The sequence below is a fragment of the Montipora capricornis genome, chromosome 14 (genome assembly GCF_036669925.1).
Source record: "Montipora capricornis isolate CH-2021 chromosome 14, ASM3666992v2, whole genome shotgun sequence".
Lineage (NCBI taxonomy): Eukaryota > Metazoa > Cnidaria > Anthozoa > Scleractinia > Acroporidae > Montipora > Montipora capricornis.
The window spans coordinates 5,994,816-6,007,315 of NC_090896.1; the positions used below are offsets into that span (position 1 = coordinate 5,994,816).

General features: G+C 39.5%; 1 protein-coding gene and 1 pseudogene across 5 annotated transcripts in view; one reads left to right on the forward strand and one right to left on the reverse strand.

The window, feature by feature from the left end:
* Nucleotides 1-1,759, forward strand: part of LOC138033268 (uncharacterized) — a 6,914-nt pseudogene extending 5,155 nt beyond the window's left edge.
* The window catches only part of LOC138033482 (uncharacterized), a 59,699-nt gene that overhangs the window by 6,849 nt on the left and 40,350 nt on the right, over nucleotides 1-12,500 (reverse strand). For all 5 annotated transcript variants that reach the window (XM_068881223.1, XM_068881224.1, XM_068881222.1 and 2 more), the window contains exon 8: nucleotides 3,136-3,516. In XM_068881223.1, the coding sequence (XP_068737324.1) occupies nucleotides 3,136-3,516 (381 nt within the window). The remainder of the gene's footprint in view (nucleotides 1-3,135; nucleotides 3,517-12,500) is intronic.

A 12,500-nucleotide genomic window follows, 5' to 3' on the forward strand; every position in this document is an offset into this window, starting at 1 on the left:
CTTGCCAAATTCGAACAGGACGCGCTCACTAACGCACTGTACCTACCTCATACATGGCTCAGATTTCTGGACGATATTTTCGTTATTTGGACTGAAGGTTCAGATAAACTGAAAGTATTTGTCGATTATCTCAATAACCTTCATCCCACCATTAAATTCACTTGTTCGCATTCCCTCACAAATATTTCATTCCTTGATGTGATGGTCTCACTCAAGGATGGTCTCATAGAAACCGATCTTTACACTAAACCCACTGACAAACATCAATATTTACTCATCTCCTCATGCCACCCCACCCACACTAAACGTTCCATTCCATATAGCCTTGCACTTCGCCTTCGACGCATATGCTCCGACAATGACACTTACAAACAACGCTGTAAGGAACTTATGGACTACCTCGTCAACCGAGGTTACGAACTTAATTTCCTTAAAACCCAGATACGACGTGCTTCTGACATTTCCCGGAACGACGCTCTTAAACCCAAACCTAAACAACAGACAGATACTGTTCCGTTCGTCATTACCTATAACCCCGCTTTACCTAACATATCCCGTATAATTCACAAACACTCAAACGTGCTTTATTCATCTGGTCGCTGTAAAAATGTTTTTACTAATCTCCCTTTAGTAGCCTACCGGCGTTGTAAAAACATTAGTGACATTCTAGTTAGAGCTAAATTGCCGGAACCTACTTACACCGACCAATCTGGGTCTCCATCCGGCTCGTTTCGGTGCAATAAAACTAGTTGCACCGCCTGTCCTTTTATTGAGGATGGCCGTAATCAATATACTTTTTATAGTACTGGACAAACCTTCAAAATCAAATCACATATTACTTGTGAAACCCCTAATGTAATTTACATGATTCAGTGCACTAAATGTAATCTTCAGTACATCGGAGAGACCAAACGTCGTCTTAAAGACCGCTTTAATGAACATAGGCGACCTATTATAAGCCCCTTTTGTAGTTATATCCCCACTGCGGTTTCACGACACTTCCTGACCAGTGGTCACGCGGAGGATCACATGATCCTTATACCGCTCGAACAACTACACACTAGTCGTGACTCCATCAGAAAGGCTCGTGAGGCATTCCTCATACACAGAGGAAAAACACTGGAGCCTGCAGGCCTTAACAGAAGAGATGAAATGTAATTTAGTTTAGCTACCTTTTAATTTTTTTTTGTTTTTTTCATCTTGTTATCATGTATTATTCTCTCTCCTCTTTTTCATGCATTTCCGTTTTTATAACACATCACGTAGCATTTTTATGTCATTTCCGGTAAATATAAAGATCTTGTTACTAGCATTTATCCATTCAATAAACCTGAAGAAGGCTGGTGTTGGCCAGCCGAAATATTGCAAGCAACAACGCCTATGTTTACGTTGTCTTGACCAACCTTTGCAGGATATTTTCTATCCAGACAGGTTAATTAATTCCACCATCTCGCGCTTTATTGCAGTCAAAGCTTCTGATCAACCTGTTCTCGAACTACCAGCTGTTACCAACGAATTAAAAGCGGTTCCCGTGGTTCTGCCATTTAAGGACCAGTCTTAAGCCGATATTGTAAGAGCACAACTTAGAGATCTGAGCCAGAAAATTCAACTGACCGTCCGGCCCGTGTTTGTTAGCCACAAGATTAAACAGCATCTGAAACCGCGCGAAGTCAAGCCTCCCATTGTCAACCAACAATCCCTTGTTTATCAGTTCATTCCTATGTGCCCAATGACCTTACGAGGAATTTTACCATCTTAAAAAAGTGCAAGAGCAAGTTTGACTCTCTCATTTATGAAATGTTTTTAATTAATGAACTGAGACCAAGCCTGAATGTACAGTCAGACTCAATTCGTGCGAAAGTGTTTTAATCCATTTTTATTCTAGCATGTTTTTAAACCCCCTTTTGTACATTTTCATACTTTACATACTTTTACTTCTTAGTTTTAAATTTATGTGTATGCAAAAATTTTATCTTCACTTTTAAGCTTGATAATGACCGAAGTTCGGTCGAAACGTCGCGCATTTTACCCGGTAATTTTTACCTCAATTATTATTATTATTATTATTATTATTATTATTATTATTATTATTATTATTATTATTATTATTATTATTAATCAATGTAGTGGCTGCAACTGTACATGTATCTTAACTCAGTGAGTAACAAACTTTGACATTTAGTCTTTGCTTTAAGTAGAAATTTACTTTAACTACACGTCCATTGAAGTGATCTATTTAACTTTACAGAAATAAGAAAGCCCACTCAAGTCATTGTTTCTTTGTCCGCCCGAGAAGAAAATTAATCACTAACCCGTGCTGTACGCTAGCAGGAACTCGGGCTGGCGTATATAACGCCGATCAGATCAAGCCACTGATCCAACGTACACCGACAGGAAAATTGTTCACGGTTGCTTGCTTCGAAACTCAGTATATTACCCCTCCCCCTATATGTGCGACACAGGGCCGCGGCCATTTCGACTCAGTTTCAGTCAATCTCAATCTGACTCTCAGGGTTACTTAAAATTTCCAGACCAAGACAGACGACTAAAATGGTTACTTAATACTCAGAAATGACTTCTTCGTGAAATAGAAACACTCAGGAGCCCGTAAACAGGAGCTTACAACTCCAATATTAGGGAGCTTAAGCACGCACATTTTTGAGACGTGGACGGCAACCAGAAGAGAACATTTCGCGTGCCAGGACGGTGGTGTCTTATACTAATCATCTCTGAAAATACGGGGAAGACTGGACACAAATAGTTTTTCGGATAGAGGGCATGTGGGGGGGGGGGGGGGGAGGGGGGTGCGCTTTCCCCGCAATTTCTTCGGCCCCCTCTTTCTGGAATTTCTGGATCCTTCCCTGAGCAAAGTAAATAAATAAAGTCGTCGTGAATTTCCTTGAATAAAGCCTGGATTTTTCTGAGTAGTTGCTTTCAAAACTGTGATGATCTTGCTCCCTTCAATTATTTTACGCAAGCGCATGCAACAATGAACTAACCAAAAAAATAAAGAGAAGAGTGGCAATTAGGATAGAAAAACACTGCTCTGGCTGTCTCTCTTTTATGATATGGAACCGGTATTGCTATGTATATCGTAGAATCTTGATTGTGATACACGTTTGGAAAATTACATACCCGAGTAAGTTCCAAGGCTCAACTGGTAGTTGGTCTTCTCGCTACTCACTGCAAACATGTCATAGGCAGCATAGGCAGTTTTGCCTTCTGTGTCTTCCAAGTCAACTCGAAGCGTATTCTTCACCAATTTGGTCAGACGATGGATCTTGTCCAATCCCAGCCAATACTCGCCATTTAGGTTACCAAAGCCTACTTTGTAGTCAGACCAGCCGCGGTAAAAGCTAACTGATCCGTCCAGTCTCTTTTGGAACACCGTCCATCCCCCACCAGCTGTTGTCTGGTCACAAAACACATCAAAGGCCCCTGAACCATCAGGATCAATTGTGTAAACACCACTGCTCCTTTCACCAGATTTGTACAGCTCAGCACAGTTCCTCCTGACTGTTTGAACAATTAACAAGGAATTAAAAATTCTATTAAAACTGTAAGAAAAAGAAATATATTTCCACCAACGTGTTTTAACCCCTCTCACGTGTTCTAACACCTACTCGACTAACACGTTTTCGGCTCATTTTCTACAACACGTTCAATCAATCTTTTGTTGATTGAACGTGTTGTAGAAAACAGGCCGAAAACGGGCAAGACAAATGGTTACGAGTGGGAGCCGAAAAGTTTTCTCACTGTCCTTAATTCTTTTGCGCATTGTTGCGATTTCCTCCACTCGCTTGACTTTCTGCAGTTACGAATTTCTTCGGCTCGGGAACTCAAAGTTCTCGGCGGCTAAGGCCGGGCGACTAAGTAACTCATCACTAATTTGGCGGTTTTTTCGCGCATTAACGTTTGCTTGAGTGCAACTGATAAAGCACATTTTTGAGAGACAGCTGATTCTCCATCACGCCAAGCTTACCCATACCTTCAAGAGTACACATGTTATTAGCGCCTTTCTGTGTGTCGATATTACTTTGTATTTGAATGAGTTGCTTCTTCATTTGTTTCAGCATAGCTTCGATCTTTTCAGTTGATGATCCAGCGTAAAGTTAATGTTGTTACAATGCTGAGTAGCTGTCTTTAGATTGGCAGCAGTATTTCCCGACAAAGCAACGGGTTGGTTAACGATTGAACAACGCATAGAGCACTACTTGAACTCAAGGCAAAATACAGTGGTAAGAAAAGACATTTCGACAACTGATTGAGGTTCGACCCACAACCAACTTAATTCTTCCTGCTAAAACCAGGAACACCCGAACATCACGGAACACCCAAAATAATAAAGAACAACAAAAAATAAATTATTAAAAATACAATTAAAAAGGGCTTTGGTTTTCTGCTGACCAGAACGTAGTTACAGATCGCCGTCTTGATAGTGCCTCCTAACATGGAGAGCGTTGAGTGAATTATAATCAAGTCATTTACAAATGCAATCCGGCTGTGATCAACTCAATCCTTGGTGATTTTTTTGTCTGTCAGGTAACAACTCAGACGAGGAGCTTTCTCAAAGCGTGCAAGTTTCCTATGACAGATTGCCAAGCTTTAAGCGTGCAGAAATGAAAGCGCCAACACCCGTGTTAAAGTACTCGGATATCACTTATCCCGAAAGTTAGCGTTTTTTTAAAACGTGTTTTTCACTTTAATTGTACGTCTCGTTCGTAAGTTAAGAGAAAGCTGTTCAATAAGCTTATCAAAAGATCACTTTTATTTATAGATTCTGCAAGGCAGAAGTGATCGAAATTAGTAATGTCGATGATGGAACGGTGAGGGCCAATTTGTTTTACTTCAACTTTAGTGTAACACAAGTTAATAAAAAAGAGAAAAAAATTCTGTATGCGAGTAAAACGTTTGTAAATTAAACCAAAAACTTACACGCTCTGAGAAAGTTTCTCGTCTGAGTCGTTACCTGACAGCGAAAAAAGTCAACAGGGATTGAGGTGATTGTAATTCACTCAACGACGTTCTGATGAGCAGAAAACCAAAGCCCTTTTTAAACTGTATTAAAATAATTTATTTTTTGTTGGTCTTTATTATTTTGGGTGTTCCGTGATGTTCCGGTGTTCCTGGTTTTAGCACATGCCACAACCCTTTGCCCACATCCGCAAATTTTCGGACGCTCGGAAAATTTTGTAAAATTCTCATCTTGTTCGTAGGCCTTCGTGATTTCGGCTGTGGTTTGTTTATGTTCTAAACCAATCACATAGCAAGTTTCAGCTCCGAAGTGTAAATATAGCCTCCGTATCGCTTTTCCGGAACCTCATTCCCAGGGTCTTCTCAGCTTTCAACATGGCGGGCGGGTCGAGAGAAGACCCTGCACATCGTGAACTAAAAAGACCGCTGATTGGTGCATTTTGTCACATGAACTCTGATTGGTTTAAATGTCGAAAGAAACATGGTGGCTTGTGAAGAGAGCGGAAGAAGAACAGAATTCGGGTTTAATTATTTGCAAAATTGCAGCTGTCCCGTAAGAAGCAGCCACAGATTAACAAGCATAACAGTACAAAATAAGGCTTGGCTAAACTACAGAATACAGGGTCACTTTTGTAGAGGGCTGGCTGCAGTGGCTCTGCGGCTCTACAGTCAAATTGAAGAAGAGGCATATTTCACCCCAAGTAAGGGAATCCACGACAGTCTTGGATTCTGGATTCCACACTGTAGATTCCGGATTCCCAAAAGGGCTCTTTCAATCTTTTTTCTGTTTTAATCCTTTCCTTTGCATTTCGTTTTCGTGTTCGAATCGTGCTATATTGAAAGCGACATAACAAGCTGGTTTTCTTTTTCTATTTACAAATTGCGAGATTAAATGTATTACATTTCTTTCAGAGTTAATATGTGATTCCTTCTTTGATTCCTTCTTTGCGTACCTGAGAAAATGTAAAATCCAATGATCATATATTTGGCGTCTTTGAGGTAGGGATTTTTTTTTCCCAATTTCAGGGCTCCCCGAGGTTCGATCATTCCTAAATGTTCACGTATATATATTTGATTGCTGCGTAATATAGCATCGGAATAAGCCGGTACAGTCATTACCTGCGAAAATCGAGCTGTAATTTGCAAGAAAGCAGCCTTCAAAGTTCGTGTCGGGTGTCATAGTTTTACACAGCATTGCTACTACTATACTGTAGGTTATTGCTCTATAAGTTCAAGCCCAAGATGTTATTCAGTTTATCGTTACACCGAAGATGACGGAGGTCCGTCGAAACATGTTTGTAAATTCTTTCGGAACATCAAAACAGCATTTGAATTGAAACAAGAGGCCACATTCGGCCTATCCTCTGGCCGATTCCTATGTTTATACGTTCTTTTTAAGAAATGCTAGGATGAAGTTGAATCATCTTTGCTAGAGTTTTTTTTTCTTTTTTTAAAAGGTTGGTTTTAAGTAAATAAGTAAGAACTTCAAGTCAACGAAGCCCTAATGAAACAAGTTCGTAGATGTAAATATTATAGCAATTAAAGAGGATTAAAGGAAAAAGAACTTGCAATACCTTGAAGGTAAAAGTTCATAATAAGTTATGTATTCCAATTTTATTTTGACAGCCTCACAAATGTTTGTTAACATTGGAATACTGACACTATAGAAGAAACAGGAAGTCATTTTCGCGAGCAAATGTATATTATAGGTCGAACATTTACTAATATAGTTTTTACAATTATCCTGGAAATGTATATGGGGCGAAGGTTGAATCACAGATCATCACTCCTGTCTTTTTGGCATGAAGATTCACTTTCACCTTTACTCCACAAATGGTGACATATTTTGGTAAATAATTGATTGTAAGATGCCTGTTTATACATAAGTCATGGTAGAACTTAGTCCCAATGTTCACAATAGCAGCTAATGTATTAGAATCCCAGTAACTGCAGGCTTGTTGATGGAGTAACACAATGAATATAATGCCAGTGCAAAACACTGCTTACAAGGACAAAGGTGTTGTTTCCAGCAATATCAAGATTAATTTTAGCAATTTTTACTCCTGTTACCTCAAATATATCACTGGTCTGATACAAACTTTGAATATAATTCTTATAGATGGTACTTCTAAAAGGACAGATGTCCCTTGAGGGTGACTGTTAACACACATCTCTACCATGAAAATCAAATCATTTTGAAAGTACCATAATTTATTACAATAGATTCCAGCAACAATGCATCCTACTGCTAAAACGAATGAGGTATAGTTTGAGCCATAAGCGATTCAAAAGCTCCAAACAAACATGCAGTAAGGGTATCCCTTAATTGCACTATTACCATGAACATTTCCAGTGTAACTCTCACTGTAAGAAACCTGTGAGGTAGTATCAAACACACTTAACATTGTTGTTAACTCTGCCAACATTAAAAAAGACCTACCAGCTGACTGCGACAACCTTATAATTGATTACCAACATCCGTTATTTGTATGACATCATTAGGACAGTTAATCCCCCCCCCCCCCCCCCATTGTTGTGGCAAATTAATAAGCTCAACCCTTCACAACACGCTGTTATCCAACTCTTTGACCGAACACTGTAACGTTGCCTTGGCTGTAAGGTGCTCTTACAGTTTTAATGGGGTCCACAATGGGACCAGGGTTCTCCTTTACATACAAACTTAGTTTAACCTTACAATAATTAACTCTATAGTTATGACTCCTGAAAAGTGACGAAGGCAAACACATATAAACAAAGAATAATTTTTAACTTTCTGCCTCTCTTTAAAACTTCTTCGATGCCACTTCGATTTAAATTTAAGATAGCGATTAATTTTAGATGATACTGGTGTATTTTTCCGAATTTTAAAAGAGACAAACGGTTTCAGCCTCCGATTCTTCTTCGACAGCCGCTTATGCTTTTTCACTGGTATTCCACTTGGTTCACTATCCCGTCTGGACACGGCGTTAGAATAAATTCATATTGTTGGTGTAAACAAACATCTCATAACAAGACCTGATTATAAGTTTCTTCATGAACTTTATTGGGGCCGTTTAATGATTTTGTACACCTGAATGTATCCGTTTCACTTCAGGGAGCGAAATAAAATCTTCAAATGAATTAGAGACCGTTTCTGAACATCGTACATGTATACAGTACACTTATATCCTGCTTTTCCAATGAAACCATTGCAAAGTACAATCGTTAACGTTTCCCTACGCCAAATTTCAAAACAAGTAATTACAAGAAACACAAAAATTATCACAGGACGGATTCTGATACATACTTCTTTTGCTTTCCCATAGTACTCGCGTGGTTGGATTTTCAATATGGCGGCAGAACAAGATAATGTTCGTTCTTGCGTCGATCAACATTATTTTTCTCAGTTGCAGTAGTTCACACTTTTGCATGGTTATAGGTTTCCGTAATACTTCTGATATTTCTCACTTTCGGAACTCTTTCATCACATTCGCATTTTGTGCTCACAGATAATCTCAACTCATGATCACTAGTGACATACTTTGGAACTTTGCGTGCAACTTGACCATATTTTCGATTCACTGACCGATTCGTTCCTGTACCGCTCAATATTTTTAGCGTGCATTCACTCCGAACACCTTCTTCTTCGACGTTGCAACAGCTCTTCCCGTATACGTCACGTTCTTATAGCCCACGATTCTGTTGGTCAGCAGGCTTTGCCGATTTGTGGTGGAAACGAGCGGTGGAAACGAAAACTGGCTGAAAACTCAACTCTGGCCGCCGTGCCTTCGGCCAGAGTAACAAAACAGCCAATCGCTAATCGTAGTTAACGGTGGCCCACAATGGCAAAACACAACTCAATATTAAGCTGGATACACAATAATCTTTCGCGATACAAAACAATTTTTCACAGTACACAAAAATCTTTCGGGATACAAAACAATTTTTCACAGAACACAACAATCTTTCGTGATACAAAATAGTTACGTAGAACAGAACAGCGTTTCACGATGCAAAACAAAAATTTGGAATACTGGTAACAAACACGGGCAACTTCATATCACGTGATCATACAACGACGTAATGGTAAGTACTTCGCGTAAGATAACGTATATTGTCCCGACTTAACGAGTGTTACTATGTGTAAGACCACATATATGTAAGATGTGTAAGACTACGTATGTTGTCGTTACTATATTTAACTATATTGTCCCAGTAAATCTACTGTGATCCCGTCACTTCTGTAACCCCGTAACTTCTGTAATCCTGTAATTCCTGTAACCTCGCAACTTCTGTAATCTCGTAACTTCTGTAACCCATTTAGCTCCTGTAAGATTCTGTTTGGGGTGTCTTAGTGATGTTCATGTTTGCCGAAACATCGTTTGCTTGTTTATCTACTAGTTTGACTTGGGCGGGGCTTAATCTGAAAGCCTTTTTTCCGCCGTTAATGGAATGGTGTAATGGAAACATCTCTGTTCACCCTCTGTTCATCGTACAAGTCGATGTCTCGAGGTGTTTTAAGTAATTTTAGGACTATTTGAGAGGAAGTACTTTTTTTTTTTTTTTGCAAAGATTAGTAACTTTTCGAGAAATAAAAAAATAGTGCATATTAAAAGGTAGCTTTAAAATTAAAATTTGAAGTTTAGAATTGCGTGGGGGTCATTGAACGCTCTGTCAGTAATCTAGCAATAGTCTTCTTTTTAATCCCTTCTTTCAGCCTCTGAAAGAATTTCAATCAGTTCCCCCACCTTAAAGCGTTATTAGCTACCCTCCTGGTTCTGCTAGGCGTTATGATTTTAAGTTATGTTATGTCGGAAAAAACCATATTTTTGGTGAGGGTGTACAAATGCAGCTTTATTTAACGGCCGAATGATAAATCATTGGAGGGTTACAAAAGTTACAGGGTTACTGAAATTACAGGATTACAAAAGTTACGGGGCTACAGAGGTTAAGGGATCACAGTAGATTTACTGGGACAATACAGTTAAACATAGTAACGACAACATACGTAGTCTTACACATCTTACTTATTGTGGTCTTACACATAGTAACACTCGTTAAGTCGGGACAATATATGTAATCTTACGCGAAGTACTTTCCAGCACGTTGTTGTATGATCACGTGATATGAAGTTGCCCGTGTTTGTTACCAGTCTTCCAAATTTTTGTTTTGCATCGTGAAATTTAATTTTGCATCGTGAAACGCTGTTCTGTTCTACGTAACTATTTTGTACCACGAAAGATTGTTGTGTATCCAGCTCAATATTGAGTTGTGTTTTGCCCTTGTGGGCCACCGTTATACTACGTACGCTAATCACTTCCAGACTATCACCAAGTAAAGCTCGGTTTCTTAACATGTATTTGGACATTGTATTACGTTTTCTCTCTATTTTTTATTGGGCTCATTGTCAAAGCGCAAAAAACTAAATTCGGTTACCGCTCGTTTGTAAAACTAGACACAGTGCAGTCAAAGCTGTATAGAGCTGAACTTGTTTGTTCTTCATTTCAAAATGTGATTCCTTAGTAATAGAAGTTGTCGTAAGATTTTTTTTTAACTTTTCGCGATTGTTCCCTACATTATGGTGACTCGAAATGTGCAATTAAAAAAGTACGTCACCAAGCTCGTTTGCCATTTAATCATTGCGACTTGATCTATCAAGGACAAGTTTGTTCCATCGGTTCACGCTAGGTTTTGCAGGAACAGGAAGCACAGCTTTGACGTAATTGAGCCGTGAAAATTGATCGTACAGCCTCTTAGCCGTACCTGAATACGAACGTGGCCTACGCTGTGTTATGCGCAGAACAGGATGCGCAGTGCAATACTAGGGAATCACCTTAACGGCTAAACCGATCTTAGATCGGTCTAATTCCCAAAAGCGACCTCAATGTGAACGAGGCCTTATCAGGAGCACATCTGGAGAACCAGAAAATATGAAAAGTCCGTCTGATCCTTGAGTTTGAGATGACTGAGAAATTGAGAGAGACTCCGCGCGTTTCTCACGCGTTGGCGCCTTTTAGCGTTGTACAACTAGGCTTATACAGCGGCCATGTATACAGATCTATACGATATTTTCGCCACGGACGACTTAGAAAACTTGCATATTGCGTTCAATTAAGATTATTGAGAAAAAAATTCAATCACTTGTCTGTCGATGTTTGCCGTCACGTTCAGTACAGTCCATAGACTTGCTTTTCCGACTTGCTACAAGTCGACCTACAGTACAAGTGGTTCTTATACACCAGTGAAAGAAAATTCCCCCCCTCCCCCAAACCAGGGCCATAGCGGGAAATTGGAATTTGTCGTCTGTGAAACAGAGCCCCCCCCCCCCTCCCCTCCGGGGAAGTATTTTTGGTCCAATGTTCCTGCCCTCGGGAACCTGTGAGAACAAAGAACGCCATATTAAAAGGTGAAAGGACCAAATTCAATGCTCTTTACAAATCTCCATTCTTTCAACTGCAAATTTTGTTAAACAGTACTCTTCTCTTGTTGCACATTGTGAACCGAAGAAACAACGTACTGTATGCAAAATTACCATGCGGCTTAAAAAAGAAACCGCTGATCCATAAGAGTACGGGCAGGAGCCCATCACCTGGTGCGTGCAACTTAGTTATTTTGGTGCAACGGCGTTTTCACAAGTAAGGTTATTTTTAGATACGCCTTTCCCGCGAATTAGTTTTCAAAAGCCAATTAGAAGCGGTGCATAATTAATAATAAACTGTTATCAATTATGCACCGCTTCTGACTGGCTTGTGAAAACTAATTCGCGGGAAAGGCGTATCTTAAAATAACCTTACTTGTGAAAACGCCGTTTCACAGACGCTGTATGGATATTGCACTCACCGGGTGATGCGCTCCTGGTACGGGCAATTTTTTGCGAGAGGGTGCGGTGAGCTATTTGCCCAAAAAATGTCGCAAGTTACCAAAATTTTTACGAAACAGTCGAAAAGAAACGAGGGTCATACAATGCACTAACATAGGCCTACATATCAAGTAAAAATATTCGTACACTTTAATCTATCATACGACTTCATAAAGCAAGTTAAAAGAAAGAGCTGTCTCTGCTATTTCGATTACCGAAGATATCAGCGATACGATCTATGTCATTGTTGCTATGGTCCATGTTGGGTGGGCGGGGATTTACTTGACTGGTGCATTACCCGAGCGAAAAAAAAGCGAGCGAAGCAAGTCTATACAGTCCACAGATCGACATAAACGAAAAAAGGTTTCACAATCGACAAAAAAAATTAAAAGAAAACAAACTTTGAACTTTTCTTCACTACCTTCAAAGCCACCTTCTTGGCTCCTGAAATGAAATTCTTGTAAAAAAAAAAGGTAGTAATGAGGCCTCATGCCGTTTTTCCTTTGACACGTATAAGTCTATCAGTCAGCTAAGAATTGGTATAAAGTTTCACAGCACAGCATTACAAGTACCTTTCTCTGTCAGTCTTTTCTTTTGTTTGTTTTGTTTTCCCATGACGTCTTTTCGAGTAGTAGACGAAAAAATCCGACAAAGAACAAATTTCTCAAAGCTATGTGGCGACGCGTCA